Below are 24203 nucleotides of genomic sequence, written 5' to 3'. Positions count from 1 at the left end.
TTGAAACCATGGAGAAAGAGGACTACTCTCTTATGGGCCATTCATGTAGAGATAAATTAGCCAAAATGAGACGCATATTTTGCAACTGAGGGAGAGAGAAAAAGAGAGCAAGTGTGTGCACACATACATATGCTGTTGATGTCAAACAGTTTGGGGTCTGAAAGGTCAACTATGATGACTTTAAAATGGTTTTAAAACATTTAAACAATATTTTTTGTTTAGATCCTGAAAGTAACTAATGATAATCTGACTCAACTTACCAGTTTTACCTACTTCTCTTGATTTTCTCTGATGCTTTTGTAGTGTCTAGGATTTTCCTAAAGCATTAGAGTTGAACAATACCAAAATGCCTAAGGCATACGAGAAAAATTGCTTTGATAACGTTTCCCACGGGAAGATGAAATCTCTTCACTACAGGCTGTTATCAGAAATGTATCACCTGGCATAGAGTGATCTACCAGACAATAGCTACTTCAAAACAATGGATCAATTAAAGTGGAGCTAACCTATCAACTGATATTTTATACTGTTTCATAAACATAATTAAATAAAAACACAGAGTGCTAATTCAACAGTTCACTGAGTTTATATTCGCCCATGCTGAATTCACAGATTTTAAAGTCTAACTAGCTGAGTACCTAACTTTCCACATTTCTCATTGTTTAGCCCTAAATGATTGCTCTTGATTCACTGAAAGAGAAGAGGTTTTCTCGATTTAATTTTAAAATGAATAAACATAAACTGATTAAAACACGTATGGAGGATTCGGGTCATTTTATAATTCAGTTTCCTAACATGTATCTGATATATATGTCAATAAATAAGACAATGCCCTTGGCAATATAGCAAGGCTGTCCTAAAAACAAAAGCCTTATTTTTCAGACAAAGTTTGCTTTGTGAAGATGATTTTTGCATATAAATCCCCTGGTCCTAGAAAACATTTATGACTGAGGGGCTCAAAGCTATGCTCATTGCAGAAGACCAATTTTCATTATACTGTCATATCTGTATGAACATGAAAAGCATGAATAATGGATTTTGTCTTTTACACTTCTGCTTCAGAAAGCATTATACACAATGAAATACCTTTAATAAAATCCCTGCAATCAATATTTTTTGTTACTCTCATTCCCTCACCCTGACACATTTTTTTGAATAGGCAGTGAATCTGGTCCAAATAACAGTTTTTAAATGAATTGTCAATTTACACTTTATCAGTGCATGGTGGGAAATGCCCATCCTCATGTTTGTTACTGCTGAAAGTGACTGGGTACAGGCAAGTGGCAGGAAACTTAGCATTTTAGGCTGAGAATATTTCCTTCCATTTTCAGTAGCATCAGTTAGGTAGAGATTGTGATTTCTTGTTGGCCCTCATATTGAAGACAGATCCCAAAGTCCTTAGACAAAATTGACAACTGGCCTGGCTACCTGCATCAGTGGTCCCCAACCTCCTGTCATTCTGCCATATGGTTTCTGGATACATTCATAGCTCTAGTCAAGGGGTCCTTCTACATTCCCTTCCTGATATTTACCCTGACCCCAGCCCCTCATTCCAGTGGCTTCTCCTACGTTAATTATCAGAGACAAGGGGAAAAAATAGATATGGACTTGACTCAAGCACGATTAGAATAAGCCTAAAATGAAAAGATTCAAGGAAAAGCCATTCATTTTAATACCAGAAGTTGGTAAGAAAACGCTGTTTTTTCCTTATTATATTTCTGAATGACATTTAGCGAACCCAGAACAGAGTCTCAGTCTGTTCTGTGTAGCTTTCACATCAGAAACTCGTAGGTGCAAGTAAACCTGTAGCTACTTGGGCTCCATCCCCGACTCTTAAAATGAGAATCGGCATCCTTAACTCAGTTCTCCAGGGGAATTCTCTGCACAATAAAAGATCGGCATCAAAGGGCCAGAGAGGTCACCCTCTCATTAAGACATAAGTCTGATGTTCTATGTGATGCAACTCCATTTGCAATGGTCAGGCTGAAAGAGGCTTTGAGGAAAGCACCAGGCTTTTCAGGAAGCACCAAAAATTCACCTTGATATACATATTTTTATGAGAGCAAAATTAACTCTATTCTCATTTTTAAACAACTCACTACAAATAAGAAACTTGTTCTCTAAATTCTCATTTGCTGGATAAAGTATTAACAATTTTATGCAGTTTCTTTTGGGAATAATCTTTGTAACAATAAAGAAAAGCACTGGTGAACCTTCTCAAAAAGGAGTAAGAAGACGAAGGTTTTAAGTGATGGCTGATTTAGATGCTCACGTATGGTGAAAAATATGACATACCACTATGCAAGACAAAGAAAAGACTCTTCTTTCTTGAATGCAAATGACATGTGCCAGCTTTCCCAAATTTAATAAATATCATAAATAAATATCATTAATAAACATACTCTAACTCATGAATAGAAATCAGGTAATACCAGGTCAACCATTTAACAGATTTTCAAACTCTCTATGGAACAGAGGGACAGAAACATAATTTGAAACTGATTTCATTTTATGGCAACTATAGCAGTAATAGAAATCTCTCATTTCTGTGTGTTTTGTTTTTTTAAAACAACAGTTTTCTTATTTGAGTCTTCAAGGTACAAAGAAATTAGTAGGACTTTTAACAGAGTAACATGCTCTTTTTTTCTAGAGATTCAATAACACTCTCCCTATTTCTTCCCTGGCGATTGTGCAACCCGGGGGTAAAACTCAGAATGATGGGGAGCAATGTGGCTGTGCAGGAAGTGTACTTCAAGCCTGTTACTTGGAAACGTGCAGGGGAGAGTGTCCACTCAGGTTCCCCCTCCACTCACGGAGATGGGGAGAACTTCAGATAAGACTTACGTGTGACAAGAATCATCGTAGTTAAATACTTTTCCCATTGAGGGAATATGAAAATATAATAGATTTTCAACCTCTGGCTATGGATAGCTAAAGTCCTGACTAAGAGTATGTGTGTATATATATATATATATATATATATATATATATATATATTCCTCTTAAAAAGCAAAGAAACAAACGACTACAAAACTGTCCAGGTTGTAAAGACAATGACTGCAATGAAAGTATACTCAGAGTGATTTATAAAAATCAGTTGATTCTGATTTGCCCCATATTAGGCAACTTGAAAATTATACCTTTCTCTTACCAGTGCACGATGCAAGGAGTTCATATAATGTATGTAAATGTAAATGTCAACCTTTGGGTATCTGGAATCTCCCACATTTACTTGGTTATATTTTTAGCTGGCCTTGAGTTTTGGCTCACTCTAAAGAGAACCAGTTAAATGTGCCATTTAAAGAAAGGTATTTCAAATAACAAGTTCTTCAAAAATTGTAACTAAAGTTCGCTCTCATTCTCATGTATAGCCTATGCACTCTGGTGTAAATATTTATGGGAAAATCTGGAAATGGATGAAAAATTGTGATTTATTTGGGAAACGTTTAATTATAAAGTAGAGGAGTCCTGGCAGGAATGATTCAATTATCTCATCTCTAAAAGCAGTCCATGAACAAAACCTCATTCACACAAAATCTAAAGTCAAATTTATTTTTACACTTTTTTCCCCCAATAGACTAGATTTTCCACCTTTGGGCCTAAATATATACAGATTTAGGTCCTTGAGGGAGATACCTGTCTCCTACAAATATAATTCTAAAAATAGTAAGTGCTAAGAAATTAATTGGTTAAAGACTTTAAACTTGCTACTGTTACTATCAAAATGTTTTAAAAATATATACTGATAGGCTTCCCTGGTGGCGCAGTGGTTGAGAGTCTGCCTGCCGATGCAGGGGACACGGGTTTGTGCCCCGTTCCGGGAAGATCCCACATGCCGCGGAGCGGCTAGGCCCGTAAGCCATGGCCGCTGAGCCTGCGTGTCCGGAGCCTGTGCTCCGCAACGGGAGAGGCCACAACAGTGAGAGGCCCGTGTACCGCAAAAAAAAATAAATAAATAAATAAATTAATTAATTAAAAAAAATATATATATATATATACTGATGTGATGTGAATATCTCTACTAGCCATTCTCAGAGCTGACATCCTCACTGTTCACCAAATTTGTGTGTACAGGTGACTCAACTTTAGAGCAGAGAAAGACACACTATGGCCTCCAGGCCAAATCTGGCCCTCATTTGTTTTTGTAAATAATGTTTTATTAGAACACAGCCACATCCATTTGTTTAATTATTGTTTATGGCAGTGTGCTTGCTACAGTGGTAGAGTTAAGTGGTTGCAACAGAGACTATACAGCCTCCAAGTTTAAAATATTTACTAGCAGGCCCTTTACAGAAAAGTTTGATGAGCCCTGCCTTAGAGCCACATCAAAAGGCATAACATGGGAAACTCAGCCATGTAATTTGAGATGTGGCAATTGCATAGGCTCAAGGCTGGCTTCATCACATTTTCTTTAGATACAGAATATGTAAGAGGTTTAATTTTCATAGCTATTCAGAAGTAACCCATTATTACTTTCAAAATTCAGATAAATCATTAAAATAAAAAGAGTTTTGGCAGGTATCTCCATCAAAATTCTCATGATAAACTATAACTACAACTTCAAGATCATTTTAAAATCGAGGAGCTTCTTCAGAAAAAGCTTGAGCTTTTGTAGAAACAAGAGCTGCCTGTCCGGATGCAATATATTACTCTCTCTACTGCTACATGTGCCATTACTTCAGAGCTTCTGGGAACATACATAAATGAAATAAAGTACTTCTGCGTAAGCAGTGTTTACCCAATCTTTCTCCTGTGTAACATTTGTGGCACATTTTAACATCAAGAAGTCATATAATCTCATCTACTATGAATTATTTAGCTGATATTTAATCTTTAATTGATTTTATTACTGTGGAAAAAGATGCAATAAAATTTTATTTGCACAATAGAACACAGTAAGACAGTGCCCCCAATACCCTCCACTGTGCCTGGCCAGAGCTCAGAACTTAATTTACAACTCCCTGGAGTCCTCCTCCCTGCTTTCCTTTCCTCTTCCCATTGAAAGTACACTCTCCAAATGCACTCTGCTTTCAAATGATGTAGCTATTTTCCTTAATTATACACACGTCTTTTTTCTCATTGAATCTTTGTATTGAGATGTTCTCCATAACTACAAGTCTTGCCAAATTACAAGCTCCAGAAGTTGCAGGCCGTTATATACATCATCTGGGCTTATATACATCATCTGGGCTCTGTTTAAACTACTCTTGGGGCTTCCCTGGTGGTGCAGTGGTTAAGAATCCGCGTGCCAGGACTTCCCTGGTGGCGCAGTGGTTGAGAGTCCGCCTGCCGATGCAGGGGACACAGGTTCGTGCCCCGGTCCGGGAGGATCCCACATGCCGCGGAGCGACTGGGCCCGTGAGCCATGGTCGATGAGCCTGCGCGTCCGGAGCCTGTGCTCCGCAACGGGAGAGGCCACAACAGTGAGAGGCCCGTGTACCGCAAAAAAAAAAAAAAAAAAAAAAAAAAAAAGAATCCGCGTGCCAATGCAGGGGACACGGGTTTGAGCCCTGGTCCGGAAAGATTCCACATGCCGGGGAGCAACTAAGCCCATGCTCCATAACTACTGAGCCTGTGCTCTAGAGCCCGAGAGCCACAACTACTGAGCCTGCACGCCTAGAGCCTGTGCTCCGCAACAAGAGAAGCCACTGCAACGAGAAGCCCGCGCAACGCAGAAGAGTAGCCCCCGCTCGCTGAAACTAGAGAAAGCCCGCGTGCACCAACGAAGACCCAACGCAGACAAAAATAAATAAATATTTAAACTAACTAAATAAATAACTACTCTTGGCCCAGCCACACTACTTTGTACAGCTTTTAATGCCAGAAGGGTCACTTCTGAGACATTTAAAATATACTCAACATAACAGTCTTAAGTGATATGCAGGTTAACAAACTTTACTCTTTTTTTTCAGGAGGAAAAAGGCAAGGGCAACACTTAATATCAAGTAAACCCATTCAGGTTGAAAACGTCCAGAATGATCAGTAGGGGGCAGACTGTGTTCAACTAAAATCAGGACGGAAAAGCCATCATCCTCATATCTACTGTAACGCCCTTGGGGTCCCAAATGACAATACGCCATCAAGGTCTCAACTTGGTGCTTTAGATGGAAGATGGAAGAAGTCTCCTTTAGGTCAGCCAGGTTGGGATTATGTTGTAAGTTGTCAGGAGGGGTGACGGGAAACTCTTATTATTGTCATCAGTCTTCGCTTCTAATCCCTCTTCCTTCAGCAGCCTGAGCTCCCCAACTCCCTTCACAGACAGAACTCTACGTGCAGAATTCACTTGCCAACTTTCTTGCCCCCATGCAGGCCTCTGGCCCTTCAGGGTTTTTTTGTCTTTGTTTCTGTTTTCCTGGATGGAATTCTTGTGTATTCTCTTCTTTTCTCCAAGCCCCACTCCAACTTGATTACCTGGTGAACTTCTATCTACCCTGAGATTTGCCTACTAATTCTCAGGCTTCAGAGATTCTGACACTGAGATTTATTCTCAACAACCTCCACATAAGGTAAGTACTGTTCGAACGCCATTTATAAAGAAACTGAGGCACAGAAAAGTGACGTAATTTTTTCAGAGTTACACAGTAAGGACAGGCCACAGGCAGGTCTGCATCCAGTTCTGTGTGACTCCAGAGCTCAGGCTCCGATCACTGTGGGCTGCTTCTCAGAAACACGCACAGAAGGAAAGACAACAATATGGAATGGGGCAGTGAAAGAGGACACTTTTTTCTTTTTTTTCACATCTTTATTGGAGTATAATTGCTTTACAATGGTGTGTTAGTTTCTGCTTTATAACAAAGTCAATCAGCTATAAATATACACATGTCCCCATATCTCCTCCCTCTTGCATCTCCCTCCCACCCTCCCTATCCCATCCCACTAGGTGGACACAAAGCACCGAGCTGATCTCCCTGTGCTATGTGGCTGCTTCCCACTAGCTATCTATTTTACATTTGGTAGTGTATATATGTCCATGCCCCTCTCTCGCTTTCTGACCTACTTCACTCTGAATGACAGCCTCTAGGTCCATCCACCTCACTACTAATAACTCAATTTCGTTCCTTTTTATGGCTGAGTAATATTCTATTATACATATGTGCCACATCTTCTTTATCTATTCATCTGTCAGTGGACACTTAGGTTGCTTCCATGTCCTGGCTATTGTAAATAGAGCTGCAATGAACATTGTGGTACATGACTCTTTTTGAATTATGGTTTTCTCAGGGAATAGGCCCAGTAGTGGGATTGCTGGGTCGTATGGTAGTTCTATTTTTAGTTTTTTAAGGAAGCTCCATACTGTTCCCCATAGTGGCCGTATCAATTTACATTCCCACCAACAGTGCAAGAGGGTTCCCTTTTCTCCACACCCTCTCCAGAATTTACTGTCTGTAGATATTTTGATGATGGCCATTCTGACAGGTGTGAGATGATACCTCATTGTAGTTTTGATTTGCATTTCTCTAATGATTAATGATGTTGAGCACCCTTTCATGTGCTTGTTGGCAATCTGTATATCTTCTCTGGAGAAATGTCTATTTAGGTCTTTTGCCTATTTTTGGACTGGGTTGTTTCTTTTTTTGCATATTGAGCTGCATGAGCTGCTTGTAAATTTTGGAGATTAATCCTTTGCCAGTTGCTTCGTTTGCAAATATTTTCTCCCACTCTGAGGGTTGTCTTTTTGTCTTATGGTTTCCTTTGCTGTGCAAAAACTTTTAAGTTTCATTAGGCCCCATTTATTTATTATTCTTTTTATTTCCATTTCTCTAGGAGGTGGGTCAAAAAGGATCTTGCTGTGATTTATGTCATGGAGTGTTCTGCCTATGTTTTCCTCTAAGAGATTTATAGTGTCTGGCCTTACATTTAGGGCTTTAATCCATTTTGAGTTTACTTTTGTATATGGTGTTAGGGAGTGTTCTAATTTACATTCTTTTACATGGAGCTGTCCAGTTTTCCCAGCACTGCTTATTGAAGAGGCTGTCTTTTCTCCACTGTATATTCCTGCCTCCTTTATCAAAGATAAGGTGACCATATTTGCGTGGGTTTACCTCTGGGCTTTCTATCCTGTTCCATTGATCTATATTTCTGTTTTTGTGCCAGTATCATACTGTCTTAATTACTGTAGCTTTGTAGTAAAGTCTGAAGTCCAGGAGCCTGATTCCTCCAGCTCCGTTTTTCTTTGTTAAGATTGCTTTGGCTATTCGGGGTCTTTTGTGTTTCCATACAAATTGTGAAATTTTTTGTTCTAGTTCTGTGAAAAATGCCATTTGTAGTTTGATAGGGATTGCACTTAATCTGTAGACTGCTTTGGGTAGTATAGTCATTTTCACAATGTTGATTCTTCCAATCCAAGAACATGGTATATCTCTCCATCTGTTTGTATTATCTTTAATTTCTTTCATCAGTGTATTATAGTTTTCTGTATACAAGTCTTTTGTCTCCTTAGGTAGGTTTATTCCTAGGTATTTTTTCCTTTTTGTTGCAATGGTAAATGGGAGTGTTTATCTAATTTCTCTTTCAGATTTTTCATCATTAGTGTATAGGAATGCAAGAGATTTCTGTGCATTAATTTTGTATCCTGCTACTTTACCAAATTCATTGATTAGCTCTAGTAGTTTTCTGGTAGCATCTTTAGGATTCTCTATGTATACCATCATGTCATTTGCAAACAGTGACAGTTTTACTTCTTCTTTTCTGATTTGGATTCCATTTATTTCTTTTTCTTCTCTGATTGCCGTGGCTGTATCTTCCAAAACTATGTTGAATAATAGTGGTGAGAGTGGGCAACCTTGTCTTTTTCCTGATCTTAGTGGAAATGGTTTCAGTTTTTCATTATTGAGAAAGATACTGGCTGTGGGTTTGTCATATATGGCCTTTATTATGTTGAGATGAGTTCCCCCTATGCCTGCTTTCTGCAGTTTTTATCATAAATGGGTGTTGAATTTTGTCGAAAGGTTTTTCTGCATCTATTGATCATATGGTTTTTATCCTTCAAATTGTTAATGTGGTGTACCACATTGGTTGATTTGCATATATTGAAGAATCCCTGCATTCCTGGAATAAACCCCACTTGATCATGTTGTATGATCCTTTTAATATGCTGTTGGATTCTGTTTGCTAGTATTTTGTTGAGGATTTTTGCATCAGTGTTCATCAGTGATATTGGCCTGTAGTTTTCTTTTTTTGTGACATCTTTGTCTGGTTTTGGTACCAGGGTGATGGTGGCCTTGTAGAATGAGTTTGGGAGTGTTCCTCCCTCTGCTATATTTTGGAAGAGTTTGAGAAGGATACGGGTTAGCTCTTCTCTAAATGTTTGATAAAATTCGTCTGTGAAGCCATCTGGTTCTGGGCTTTTGTTTTTTGGAAGATTTTTAATCACAGTTTCAATTTCAGTGCTTGTGATTGGTCTGTCTATGTTTTCTATTTCTTCCTGTTTCAGTCTCGGAAGGTTGTGCTTTTCTAAGAATTTGTCCATTACTTCCAGGTTTTCCATTTTATCAGCATACAGTTGCCTGTAGTAATCTCTCATGATCCTTTGTATTTCTGCAGTGTCAGTTGTTACTTCTCCTTTTTCATTTCTAATTCTGTTGATTTGAATCTTTTCCCTTTTTTTCTTGATGAGTCTGGCTAATGGCTTATCAATTTTGTTTGTCTTCTCAGAGAGCCAGTTTTTAGTTTATTGACCTTTACTATTGTTTTCCTCATTTTGTTTTCATTTATTTCTGATCTGATCTTTATGATTTCTTTCCTTCTGATAACTGTGGGTTTTTTTTGGTTCTTCTTTCTCTAATTGCTTTAGGTGTAAGGTTAGGTTGTTTATTTGAGATGTTTCTTGTTTCTTGAGGTAGGATTGTATTGCTATAAACTTCCCTTAGAACTGCGTTTGCTTCATCCCATAGGTTTTGGGTCATCGTGTTTTCATTGTCATTTGTTTCTAGGTATTTTGTGATTCCCTCTTTGATTTCTTCAGTGATCTCTTGGTTATTTAGTAGTGTATTCTCTAGCCTCCATGTGTTTGTATTCTTTACAGTTTTTTTCCTGTAACTGATATCTAGTCTTATAGCATTGTGGCTAGAAAAGATACTTGATATGATTTCAATTTTGTTAAATTTACCAAGGCTTGATTTGTGACCCAAGAGATGATCTATCCTGGAGACTGTTCCATGAGCACTTGAGAAGAAAGTGTAATCTGCTGTTTTTGGATGGAATGTCCTATAAATATCGATTAAGTCCATCTTGTTTAATGTATCATTTAAAGTTTGTGTTTCCTTATTTACTTTCATATTGGATGATCTGTCCATTGGTGAAAGTAGGGTGTTAAAGTCCCCTACTATGATTCTGTTACTGTCCATTTCCCTTATTATAGCTATTAGTGTTTGCCTTATGTATTGAGGTGCTCCTATGTTGGGTGCATAAATATTTACAATTGTCATATCTTCTTCTTAGATTGATCCCTTGATCACTATGTAGTGTCCTTCTTTGTCTCTTGTAATAGTCCTTATTTTAAAGCCTATTTTGTCTCATGTGAGAATTGTTATTCCAACTTTCTTTTGATTTCCATTTGTATGGAGTATTCTTTCCATCCCTCACTTTCAGTCTGTATGTGTCCCTAGGTCTGAAGTGGGTCTCTTGTAGACAGCATATATACGGGTCTTGTTTTTGTATCCATTCAGCCAGTCTATGTCTTTTGGTGGGAGCATTTAATCCATTTACATTTAAGGTAATTATCGATATGTATGTTCCTATTACCATTTTCTTAATTGTTCTGGGGTTGTTATTGTAGGTCTTCTCATTCTCTTGTGTTTCCTGCCTAGAGAAGTTCCTTTAGCATTTGTTTTAAAGCTGGTTCGGTGGTGCTGAATTCTCTTAGCTTTTGTTTGTCTGCAAAGGTTTTAATTTCTCCGTCAAATCTAAATGAGATCCTTGCTGGGTAGAGTAATCTTGGTTGTAGGTTTTTCCCTTTCATCACTATAAATATGTCCTGCCACTCCCTTCTGGCTTGCAGAGTTTCTGCTGAAAGATCAGCTGTCAACCTTATGGGGACTCCCTTGTATGTTATGTTGTTTTTCCCTTGCTGCTTTTAATATTTTTCTTTGTATTTAATTTTTGATAATTTGATTAATATGTGTCTTGGCGTGTTTCTCCTTGGATTTATCCTGTATGGGACTCTCTGTGCTTCCTGGATGTGATTGACTATCTCCTTTTCCATATTAGGGAAGTTTTCAACTATAATCTCTTCAAATATTTTCTCAGCCCCTTTCCTTTTCTCTTCTTCTTCTGGGACCCCTATAATTTGAATGTTGGTGTGTTTAATGTTGTCCCAGTGGTCTCTGAGATTGTCTTCAATTGTTTTCATTCTTTTTTCTTTATTCTGATCTGTGGCAGTTATTTCCACTATTTTATCTTCCAGGTCACTTATCCGTGCTTCTCCCTCAGTTATTCTGCTATTGATTCCTTCTAGAGAATTTTTAATTTCATTTATTGTGTTGTTCATCATTGTTTGTTTGCTCTTTAGTCCTTCTAGATCCTTGTTAAACGTTTCTTGTATTTTCGCCATTCTATTTCCAAGATTTCGGATCATCTTTACTGTCATTACTCTGAATTCTTTTTCAGGTAGACTGCCTATTTCTCCTTCATTTGTTTGGTCTGGTGGGTTTTTACCTTGCTCCTTCATCTACTGCGTACTTCTCTATCTTCTCATTTTGCTTAACTTACTGTGTTTGGGGTCTCCTTTTCGCAGGCTGCAGGTTCATAGTCACGTTGTTTTTGGTGTCTGCCCCCAGTGGGTAAGGTTGGTTCAGTGGGTTGTGTAGGCTTCCTGGTGGAGGGGATTGGTGCCTGTGTTCTGGTGCATGAGGCTGGATGTTGTCTTTCTGGTGGCAAGACCATATGCAATGGTGTGTTTTGGGGTGTCTGTAAACTTATTATGATTTTAGGCAGCCTCTCTGCTAATGGGTGGGGTTGTGTTCCTGTCTTGCTAGTTGTTTGGCATGGTGTGTCCAGCACTGAAGCTTGCTGGTCGTTGAGTGGAGTTGGGTCTTTGTGTTGAGATGGAGATCTCTTGGAGAGCTCTTGCTGATTGATATTACAAGAGGCTGGGAGGTCTCTGGTGGACCAATGTCCTGAACTTGGCTCTCCCACCTCAGAGGCTCAGGCCTGACACCCGGCCAGAACACCAAGACCCTGGCAGCCACATGGCTCAGAAGAAAAGGGAGAAAAGAAGAAAAAATGAAAGAAAGAAAAAAATAATAAAATAAAAAAAATTGTTAAAATAATTTAATAAAAGAGAGCAACCAAGCCAATAAACAAAGCCACCAATGATAACAAGCACTAAAAACTATACTAAAAAAATAAAAGGACAGACAGAACCCTAGGAAAAATGGTAAAAGCAAACTTATACAGACAAAATCACACAAAAGCATACACACTCACAAAAAGGAAAAAGAAAAAAATATATATATATATTTTAAAAAAGGAAGCGAGCAACCAAATCAATAAACAAATGTACCAATGATAATAAGCTCTAAATACTAAACTAAGATAAACATAAAACTACAAACAAATTAGATGCAGGAAGCAAACCCCAAGTCTACAGTTGCTCCCGAAGTCCACTGCCTCAATTTTGGGATGATTCGTTGTCTATTCAGGTATTCCACAGGTGCAGGGTACATCAAGTTGATTATGGAGATTTAATCTGCTGCTCCTGAGGCTGCTAGGAGAGATTCCCTTTCTCTTCTTTGTTCACACATCTCCTGGGGTTCAGCTTTGGATTTGGCCCCGCCTCTGTGTGTAGGTTGCCTGAGGGTGTCTGTTCTTCGCTCAGACAGGACCGGGTTAAAGGAACAGCTGATTAGGTGGCTCTGGCTCACTCAGGCTGGGGGGAGGGAGGGGTACGGAATGTGGGGTGAGCCTGCGGCAGCAGAGGCCGGCATGACATTGCAACAGCCTGAGGCGCGCCATGTGTTCTCCTGGGATCCGTGTCCGTGGATCTCGGGACCCTGGCAGTGGCGGGCTGGACAGGCTCCCTGGAAGGGGGTGTGGATAGTGACCTGTGCTCGTACACAGGCTTCTTGGTGGCTGCAGCAGCAGCCTTAGCGTCTCATGCCCATCTCTGGTGTCCACGCTGATAGCCACGGCTCACACCCGTCTCTGGAGCTCGTTTAGGCGATGCTCTGAATCCCCTCTCCTCGCACACCCTGAAACAATGGTCTCTTGCCTCTTAGGCAGGTCCAGACTTTTTCCTGGACTCCCTCCCGGCTAGCTGTGGTGCACTAGCCCCCTTCAGGCTGTGTTCACGCAACCAACCCCAGTCCTCTCTCTGGGATCTGACCTCTGAAGCCCGAGCCTCAGCTCCCAGCCCTGCCCGCCCCGGCGGGTGAGCAGACAAGCCTCTCAGGCTGGTAAGTGCTGGTCGGCACCGACTCTCTGTGCGGGAATCTCTCCGCTTTGCCCTCTGCACCCCTGTTTCTGCGCTCTTCTCTGTGGCTCCGATGCTTCCCCCCCACCCCCCATCTCCGCCAGTGAAGGGGCTTCCTAGTGTGTGGAAACCTTTCCTCCTTCACAGCTCCCTCCCAGAGGTGCAGGTCCCATCCCTATTCTTTTGTCTCTGTGTATTCTGTTTTCTTTTGCCCTACCCAGGTACGTGCGGGAGTTTCTTGCCTTTTGGGAGGTTTGAGGTCTTCTGCCAGCGTTCAGTAGGTGTTCTGTAGTTGTTCCACATGTAGATGTATTTTTGATGTATTTGTGGGGAGGAAGGTGATCTCCACGTCTTACTCCTCCACCATCTTGAAGGTCCTCTCCCAAAGACACTTTTGAAAACACATGTAAGTGAGAGACTACCAAATAGAACAAGGTCACTTCTAGAAGACAGGAAGAAAAGGGGGATTAAGAGCAAAGGTGAGGATTAGCCATGAGTAGAAGAGCTTTCTCCTCTTGGGAGGCCAAAGAGAACGATATGAGATGGGTCTGTTTATATTTAAGGGGATAGAAATGGAGGGAATTCACCAAGTCAGGGAGTTAGAGCCATAACAAGCCAAAGTAGGTGTTTTCCCAAGACTCCTAGGATGACTTATGGGAAACTCCCCAAAGGAAGCAGAATGACTAAATCTCCCAATGAAAGTGATACCTTCCAAGCATCAGTGGCACCTCCTGAGAGAGGGTGGGATCCCTGAGGCCCCAGACTTAAGGACCCAGAGCCCTGGATCAGCAGCATTGTGTGGCCCTGGGAGTCGTCTCTCTGTAATGTGGTGATGATGTGGCCCCTTGCACCACGCTGGAAGAAGAGTTTCCTGCTGTCACCCTTCATGCCCTGGAGAGCAGTATGTGCCACTGCACTGCCCCAGGGCTATCCAGGGGCTGGTCATCTAACTGTGAGATCTAAAGACACTTAAGAGCCTCTCGCCTGGCCAGGCACCTGGGAGTTTGATTGCTGGAATAAGCTACTAGTTGAGGCAGCCTTTGAATAAAATCTCATAAAATTGCCCCATACAATATTTTTTCTTTCCCAGACAATGCTGTTCCATTGTTGGCCCACCAGCCTGCACACAGCCCTAGGTTGCAATGCTTTGATCACAAATGGTGGCTTACTAAAATGAACTGCCTCTTCTTCCCTTCTTTGATTCTGAAGTCACTGTAGTGAGAGAGAAACAGGACAGAGGACCCAGAGTCAGGAATATATGCCTCGGAAGAAACCTAAGCTTCAAGGGCAGGATATTGCTACTCCAGTCACAAGTGGACACACAGAACACTTTGGTGCCTCTGTGAAAGAGAGGTTAAGTGGCCTGCCTGCCTGTGTCTGCAAGTAGCAGCACTGGGGTTACACAGAGAGAATTCTACATCATCCTCCATCCCTCTCGGGATGTTCAGATGTCATCTGGCATGATTTTAGCTTTTCAAGCAAAGAAAAGAGACGCTGATACAATCTGAGGCACTACCCGAGAGTCATCTCCTTAGGAGAGACTTAAAAATAATCTAGATGAGCAGTTCTCAAATGTTTTGGTCTCAGGAGTCTTTTATATTCTTAAAAATTATTGAGGACACCAGAAAGTGTTCGTTTATGTGGGTCATATCTATCGGTATTTACATTGGATATGGAAACTGAGAAATTTAAAAAACATGTAAAACACATTTATTCATTTATTTTAAATGAAGTTCATTATATATTAATTAACATAATATATTTACGAAAAGTATTTTCCAAAATTAAAAAAAAAATCATGAGAAGAGTAGCCTTGTTTTACATGATTGCAAATCTCTTTGATGTCTGACTCATGTTGGATTCTCATCACTGCATATATATTCAATATGTTTCCCTGTTATTTTGGTTAAAGTATATAAAGAAAATCTGGTATCACACAGTTGGAAAAGGCAGAAGTACCTTAATAGTCTTTTCAGATAGTTAAGGATATTCTTTCTTGATACTGTACCAAAACTCGACAAGAGGGATATTCTTAAAGGTTAGTTGCAATGTGGAATTGAAAACTATATCAATAAACTTTTCATATTCTATTCCATAAAATCCTTTGGTCTGTCTTGACCTTCGAGTGGATCTTTCACTCAGGCATAATTCTGGAGCATCATGCATTGTCACTTGGAAAATACTGGCTCACGGAGTTAATGAGACAGATTGTCACATAGTATTTTAAAAATCACATTTACTAACATCACTATCAATCTCATGAGAAAAGTCTTTAAGCATTGAGACGCTATCAAGGTCTTGCTGTTGGACATAAGCTTTTCTAAAAATCTAATTTTTTTCTTGAAAGCTTGAGTTGTATCATTGACAACAAATAATGTCAATGGTTTTACTTGAAACAACCTTGAAAAGTTCACTTTGTGCTTTTCAAGAATGCGTCTACCAAATACACAAGTTGGAATAAACATAGTTTGTCATTCTTTCAAGTAAAAATGAGATTCTCTGGGGGAAAAAAGCAGCTAGTACGTCCCTCAATGCAAACCACTAACTACACATGATTTTTCTTGAGCACACTGTACAGTGTTCTGCCACAGAAGCTCTTTATGCCTCCTTCCCATTTCATCACACAAACTAATTTTTAAAATGTATACTCAAGAATAGAGATTTAATCAGATTAACACTTTTTACTGCTTCAACAAGAGCACTGTCAAGTGAAACTGACATTTTTTTTCTTCCTGCAAGCGCACGGCAGCGAGGAACACAAAACTACTCATACTGTTTGGTGCCACTGCTAGCAGTTTTGCCGTTACTTTAGCACGATTAGTGCAAATTTCAATGCAGTAAGAAAGGCAAATGACATCCTAGTATTATGATGAAGTCAGTTTTAATGTTGCAGATCTCCTGAAAGGGTCTCAGAAATCTCCAGGTGTCTGCAGACCACACTTTGAGAACTGCTATATAGACAAATGATTTTCAAAAATTGTTCTAGGAGATGATAATCAGCTTATTAATAATAGCTGCACAGTCAGGATAAGCTAGGTTATGAGGCAAAAAGAAAGCCCTTAAAATCTCAGTGGTTTATACCAAAGGCCTGTTTCTTATTTACTACGTGTTACCAATTGGCTGGACAAAGGGCACTCTGTTTATCACCATCACTTAGGGACCCAGACTGATGGAGCAGCCTCCATCTCAAATGTTACCAATCGCTGTACTAGAGGGGAAAAGAGACTCTAGTGGGTCTCACACCAGCAATTACATTACATTACTGACTGGAGTCAGTTCTGCTTACAGCCTACCAGTCACACGGCCCCATCCAACCACAAGAAGGGGCAAGGCTGAGTACAATCCTCCATGTGCCTGAGAGTAGAGAGCTGGCAATATTTGGTGAATCATATTAATGATTACAGTTAACAGCTGACATACATGGTGCATTTGTTATGTGCCAAGCACTGTTTCAACAGCATGTGTCACTTATTTATGCTCTCAACACTCCCATGAGGTCAGTTATATGAACTCTATTCTTTGGATCAGGACACAAAGGTACAGAGAGGGAAAGTAACTTGCTGAAGGTCACACCAAATTAGAAGTGGTGCTGGGCAGGTAGATGGACTCCAGAGCCCATGATTTTACCCTCTAAGAAGCCATATTACCCATAATTTTTCCCCAGTCTAGAACAAAATGAGAGAAATAAAACCTTTTTCATAATGATAAATGGAAAGGATTGTCCTTTATTACAAGGTGCCTTTTCTCCTTTAAAATATTAACATGTTCTTTCTTTTATGAATTGATGGTAGTAAGTGGTAGGTACTTTTAAAATTTCCTTACTAGGAAAAGTAAAACGTTGGCAACCTTAAGTTAGTCCCTTTTCCTAATTAATCTTGTTCACTTTAATTGACCAAAAATACGAAAATTTGCGAGCACTAGTTTGGGAGGTTTTTTGATTTGTTTCTGGTCTTAGCACTATGTTTTGATTCAACCCAATTTTGGTCATTATGTGCTAGGTACTGCTCTGAGCTCTGTCAAGCATTGTACTAGATGGTTTCACGGATATTGTTTTATTTAATTCTATGCCATACTGCTTCCTTATTAAATGATCAAAACATGCATTTTTTTTTTTTTTTTTTTACCCTAAAGCTAATTGAAGCAGGAAAGATCTGGAGCATGGCAGGCCCTCAAAAGGCAGCTGAAGCGCTCATAGCAATGAACACCAGTTGTTTTCTATGCAAGTTACTAAAGAGCAAACACAAGCCTGTCAATAAGTTTCTTGCTAAACTTAATCATCATCTTCTCTCTCTCTTAGGGATCTTTTATGAGATGTAGATTTTCTCTCAGGTTAAAGACCAAAAGAGCAACAAGCTGATTTCACCCGCTGGGCCCTGGAACTTGGCCATAGATGATTTCCTGCAAAGGACCCCGAACACGAGCAAGGTTCACTGGCCAAGGGCCCAGGCCATCAAGCCCAACAGCAGCTTAGTTAAAAGGGACACAGGGCTTGGATACAAGCAAGCTGTTCTGAGCTCCATCACAGTCATATTTATTAGCTTCCATTAGAAAATGTAGATGTACGGGAGAAATACTCATGGTAAACAGGTGCTAAAAGACAGAATCTTAATAAATATTAAGCCTTGGGAAATAAAAGGTGATTCAAACAATAGTGAATCCTAAGAATATACCTATTGTTTTTGAATAAGGTACCTTAACTATTTCATTTTACAAAAGAAGGAAGGGAAGGAAGGAGAGGAATGGACAGAAAAAAGAAGTAAAAAGTAAGGAAGGAAAGAAAAATCTTCAAAGATATATATATATATATATATATATATATATATATATATATACCTTGGTGGCATATAATAGAATACTTAAATTTTAATTCCATTATATTAAATGACTACATCTTAGCTAGTCCCTTCCCTCTGCGGAGATTAACAGTATGTATATCGTCACTGACCAAATAAGTACCAACCCTGGAAATGATCAAGAGAGACAGTGCATTCTGTCACCACAGGGATGAAAGTTCTCCAATCATTTTTTATTTTTACATCTTTATTGGGGTATAATTGCTTTACAATGGTGTGTTAGTTTCTGCTCCATAACAAAGCGAATCAGCCATACATATACACATGTTCCCATATCTCTTCCCTCTTGCGTCTCCCTCCCTCCCACCCTCCCTATCCCACCATCATTTTTAAACTCCAGATTCTATTTGGAAACAGAGCACTTAAAAGAAAAAAAAAAGACGGCAATACTAGGACATTTCTAGAGGGGAAGAGTTTGTGAATATAAAAGCCATTTTTAGAAAGACTCATGAATCAATTAAGTCACTAAGAGTTATTTCTGAACTTCATATTTTAAGGTACTGGTTCTAACAGCTGGAGGCGTGCATTTGGATCAAACGTTTATGAATTCTGGTGGCTATTTGAAAATGGCTGTTCAAGTTCATTGTCATTTAATAAGGCAACTGTAGAAATATTTTTATAACCTTTGTTTTTTTTTTTTTTTTTGCGGTACGTGGGCCTCTCACTGTTGTGGCCTCTCCCGTTGCGGAGCACAGGCTCTGGATGCGCAGGCTCAGTGGCCATGGCTCACGGGCCCAGCCGCTCTGCGGCATGTGGGATCTTCCCAGACCAGGGCACGAACCCGTGTCCCCTGCATCAGCAGGCAGACTCTCAACCACTGCGCCACCAGGGAAGCCCCCCCTATAACCTTTCTATTTAACAACCCTACGGATAGCCTTCAGAAGTTGATTTCCATGCTCTGTTGTCAATGGATGTCTTCAAACATCTCTATTCTATAATTAGGAGGCGGGCTGTTTTTAGAGGGTGAGGGTTTAGTTAACAGTTGCCACATAGAAGGTGGGGATGTATTTGGCAGGACAATATACCATAAATCCTCGCTGATGGCTGGAATGGCAGGTCCTCTGGGTGGGAGGGCAGTGAGGAGGGAACCAGCAGGGACCTGCAGTAACAGTCAGCAAGACGCAAAGGAGAAAAGCATGGGCTACAACTCATTAATGAGAGGTGGCAACAGAGGAGAAGGCCTTCCTTATTAAAACCTGTGTGGAGTAACAAGCACGTACGGTAGTAGCCAAATTCCCATTTTGTGCAAGAAACAAGAATAAGCCAGCTGCACCATGAACCTGCAAAGGTACTCGGACCAAGGGAAGAAGGGAGGGGTGCCAGATGGCTACAATAAGCTATTAGCGTTGACCAGGAAAACGTATGTATCATTAATTTATAAACACTGACAATATGTACAGGTCTAAATCAATTCCGTGGACCTCACTGCAAAAATGCCCCTTTTTGAAGGCCTTCTCTACACTGACGCAAGGTAAGTTAAAACCATAGAAAATTATACACTTTGACCCTTGAAAATAATCCACTTATAGTAACTATTAAGAAGATGGTCATTTGGCTTAAAACAACAGAGCCTCTATGAGTCCTCGTGGCTCAGTGAAAAGACATGGTAAATGCATGTTAGGAAGCTCAAGCAAGCAGAGGGGCTTGGTGACTTCTGGTGCAGCAACGGCTCCCTAGGACTAGGCTCTTGGGGGCCCAGTAACAGTCAGTTTTGCCTTCATTAATCTCTTTGACTTGAGATGGCATCCCTAATTCTCATTAAGCAAAAGAGGAACTCATAAAATGGCAAAGAACTGCAGAAGGCCTACTATCTCTAATGTCAGGAGCATGGCCAGGCAACACAAGGCAAGAATTGTGGACAATATCTCATCTATGAGTGAATCATGGACCTTCGCTTGGTAAACTTGGGCTCTAATTGATTCCCACATGGCACAACCTTGAAAATTTTACATAAGTTCATCGGACATCAATTTTCCCAACTACAAGACCAGAAGAATAGTCAAGACTCCTTCTTTGTTATACAACTGTTTTCTGTGACTACCTGGAAAAAATGCTCCTCAAAAGAAAATACAATCTGTATTCTTCAGCCTTAAAAAGGAAGGAAATTCTGACACATGCTACAACATGATGAGTAAGACATTATGCTAAGTGAAATACGTCAGTCACAAAAGGACACATACAGTGTGACTCCACTTAAATAAGGTACGCAGAGTCGTCAGATTCATAGAGACAGAAAGTAGAATGGTGGTTGCCAGGAGTAGAGATTGGGTGAGGAGGGAATGGGGGACTGTTGATTAATGGATACAGAGTTTGCTTTACAAGATGAAAGGGGTTCTGGAAACTGGTTGCACAACAGCACGAATGTGTGTAACACTACTAAACTACACACTTAAAAATGGTTAAGATGGTAAATTTTATGTTTTGCATTTTTCCCACAACTAAAGATTTCAAACATAAATAAATAAATAAAATGCACAATGGGCCTGGCACAGTGGAGACCATCAGTCTACAAGTACTGACCACAGGAATGAACAAGGCTCCTCATATAAGAGAGATGAGATCTAATTGGCATATCATCACTCAAGGATCTTTAAACGTTTTGAGAAATGGACCCAGAGCATTTGGCGCAATGAGTAAGGGAACCACAAACTTTGCGTGTCAATGAGTTATCTGCTACGCCTAAGCCTTAGCTCTTGCAGGGACCGTCCACTTCTGAGAATCAGGTGACATATACCACATTAAGACCATGCTGTCAGGAAAGACAGCCTTTTGCCAACCAAGTAAGCCACTGCCGCAGGAGAGCGGCAGGAGCGTACCTGGGGAGGCGATGCAGGTACGAGGGCTGTAGACTCCTAAATGCTTTTCAGCTGCCACATGGATACTTTACAATTTGGCAGATTACCCATGTAACCAAGAAATGGAATGTTATAGTATTTCATTCTATCACAATGCACAGTCCTGTTTGCAAAGGAGCCTGGGAGATATCCATGAGTAAGGGAGAAGACATTCTGATGAGTCCCTTTATTCATTCACCCTAAACTTACTGAGCCCCACCATAAGCAGGTGCATTGACAGTCACGAGAGGTACAAAGATGAACACATCCTGCTCTTTGCCCTCCAAGTCTGGTGAAGGGAGACAGGCAGGTCACCATACCATTAAAAAGTACAATATGGTAAGTATTGGGCACTGGTAAACTAAACACAGAGGAAGAAGTGGTCAAAAACCATGGGAATGAAGAAGGCTTCAAAGAAGAGACTGCTTTGGGGCTTGGTCTGGTCTAGGAGGAAGGGGAATAGAGTAGATTCTAGCCACAGGCAAGGTCTTGTAAAAAACAAAGATGTTATGGGAAAAAAATGTGTTTGAACAATGGTGAGAAGATATCTGTAACTAAGACATGTGTGTGTGTCAAAAGAGGGAGAGAAGGGTGGGCGATAAAACTACAGAGGTGGGTTTGAATCGTGGTGACAACCCTGAATATCACTCCAAGTAGCTTGGCTTTGACTTAAGGTTTGAGAAACAGAATTCTTAGATGGCAGGAAGACAAGAATGACTATTTAGATAGGAGTGCCATTTAAGAGGCCGTTGTAACAGATTAAGCCAAAGTAAAGAGGACTCTAAACGTGTCAGTGATACTAAGGAAGTAGGTACAAGGGGTGGCAAAGAGGAGAGCGAAGGAAAACGTCTAGCTTACATGACTGCCTGTGATAAAGATCACTGGAGGAAGAACAAGACTAGGACAAGATGATGTGTTCGGTCGGGAGCACTTTGTAAGGTTCAGTCTCCTCATTCATAAAAGGAAAATAAATAATAAGTGATAATAAAAGGAAAATAAATAAATAAATAATAAGCAATCAGTTATTACTTATTATTACTTATAAATAATAAGTAATAACAAGTGATCAGTCTTCGGGCGGTTGTGAGGATTAAATGATAAAATAACAAGAAGAACACAATACTATCACTTAAGATTAGATTTGCGGAAGTGTGGACCCAGAGAGGATTTGGGACAGGAGAGAACCATTTGGGAGTTATTGGTATAGAAGTTATGGTTGACAGTGCTGGAGGGTATGAACCTGGATCACCCAGGAAGATGATGTCCTGTAATCTAGGACCAGACCCTGGTGCACGCGAGTATGCAGAGCACGGGGCACTGGGGTGGAGACCAGCAAAGATGACTTGAAGGAATGATCCAAATATGGGAACCTGGAGAAAATAGCTTCATGGAAAAAAAAAAAGTGAATAGCCAAAAGTGCCAATTCTGCCCAGAAGCTGGTAGGATGAGAACTAGAATGAGTGGGTCTAACACTAAAGAGGTTAAGAGTACCCTCAGCAAAAGCTATTCCAGCAGAGGGGAGGGGTGAAAACCAGACCACAGTTCGCTTAGGAATGCTGTGTTTTCCTAATGTATTTTGACATTAGATAACTCTTTAATTGGGGAAATCTTCATTCTATAGGGCTGGAACACTGAGATTTTACTCTCTCCCCAGGAGCTACAGATACAATTTTTCTTCTTTTTTTTTCTTGTGGTACACGGGCCTCTCACTGCTGTGGCCTCTCCCATTGCAGAGCACAGGCTCTGGACGCGCAGGCTCAGCGGCCATGGCTCATGGGCCCAGCCGCTCCGTGGCATGTGGGATCCTCCCGGACCGGGGCACGAACCTGTGTCCCCTGCATCGGCAGGCGGACTCTCAACCACTGCGCCACCAGGGAAGCCCCAATTTTTCTTCTTTAATTTGGAGAACAAAGGGACTTGTGAATCAGACTGAGAGGAAATTAATGCTGTTAAGATTCACTGTTATACTTTTTCATGGAGAAAAGAACACTAGGTTTGGTGAGGGGGGGGCAGAGTGAAGAGACAATGGGAATAAAATATAAAACAGCACAAACAAAAGTAGAGAATTTTCTGTAATAATGCCGAAAGTTGTACTAATGCAGTACTGATGGGAGAACAGAAGTGAGTGCCTTTGAGACTCTATATCCATCTGCCTAGGGCCATGAAAGACACCTGTTTACAATCCCTTTACAACACACCCACTCTTACCTTTCTTTTGATATCAGTGAACTGGGAAAACATTAAAGACCAATAAAACGACAGCTCCAGGATATAATAGTAGTGAAGGTCAGGCGTGAGTGGCTGAGGATCAAAGAGAAAAAGGCAAGATTAATAATTAATAGGAAACCAAATCTGTGTGTCAAACATCTCAAGCTCAGTACTGAAAAGTGACATTGTCTTACGCCTCTACAAATTCTGGCCCCATTCTCTCTGTGGATAAGGGAGCTTTGAAGGACGCCTGTAATCCACAGCTTGATGTCATTAGCTTTGTTTCATCTCCAACTAAAAAAGTGTCAATCAGTATGAACGTTTGGCATTGGTACCCGATTCACCACTCATTTTAACAATTGCATTTATGGTACTTAGACATGAGTCTCTAAAGATTCCTTTAGGCAACCTGAAAAAAAATTCTAACATATACACGGAAAGAGTGACTCTGGACAACTCCTGTGAGATTCCACAGCACAGGGACCAGGGAAGGTGAAAGAAACTGGAGTACTCTATGGGTCACTGAGACATAGTTTCAAATTCTGCCTTAATTGGAGCTTTCTTGTCTTTAGGAAATGTTCTGTACATTGTAAATATTAAAAAAAAAAAAAGATAATTCAAAAACATTTATTAAAAGGTCAGGGGGACAAGGAAGCTGCTAAGAGATACCAGACTAGGCACCCAGCCAGGGAATCTGAGTTTGAGTCCCCGCTCCACAGCTTCAGTAGGGCCTTCGTTTACTTATTGGAAAATGGAGGTAACACCTGCTCTACCTGCCTCACAGGTCCAGGAATGGGGAGAAGCTCAGGGAAGCAGTGGAAGTCAGTAATATTTATTTTGCACATAAATCCATAAAAACAAAACAGAGTTTTAAAAAACCATTTTTGGTGAGTTGTT

At 40.4% G+C, this 24203-nt stretch overlaps 1 protein-coding gene across 1 annotated transcript in view; it reads right to left on the bottom strand.

Annotated features, from left to right (window-relative positions):
• CERS6 (ceramide synthase 6) overlaps positions 1-24203 on the bottom strand; it is a 320859-nt gene that overhangs the window by 57085 nt on the left and 239571 nt on the right. The window contains exon 6 of the mRNA XM_079924293.1: positions 23307-23399. Within this exon, the coding sequence (XP_079780419.1) occupies positions 23307-23399 (93 nt within the window). The remainder of the gene's footprint in view (positions 1-23306; positions 23400-24203) is intronic.

This window comes from Stenella coeruleoalba (assembly GCF_951394435.1).
Source record: "Stenella coeruleoalba genome assembly, chromosome: 6".
In the NCBI taxonomy this organism is placed as follows: domain Eukaryota; kingdom Metazoa; phylum Chordata; class Mammalia; order Artiodactyla; family Delphinidae; genus Stenella; species Stenella coeruleoalba.
This window is presented reverse-complemented; position numbering and strand designations above follow the sequence as displayed.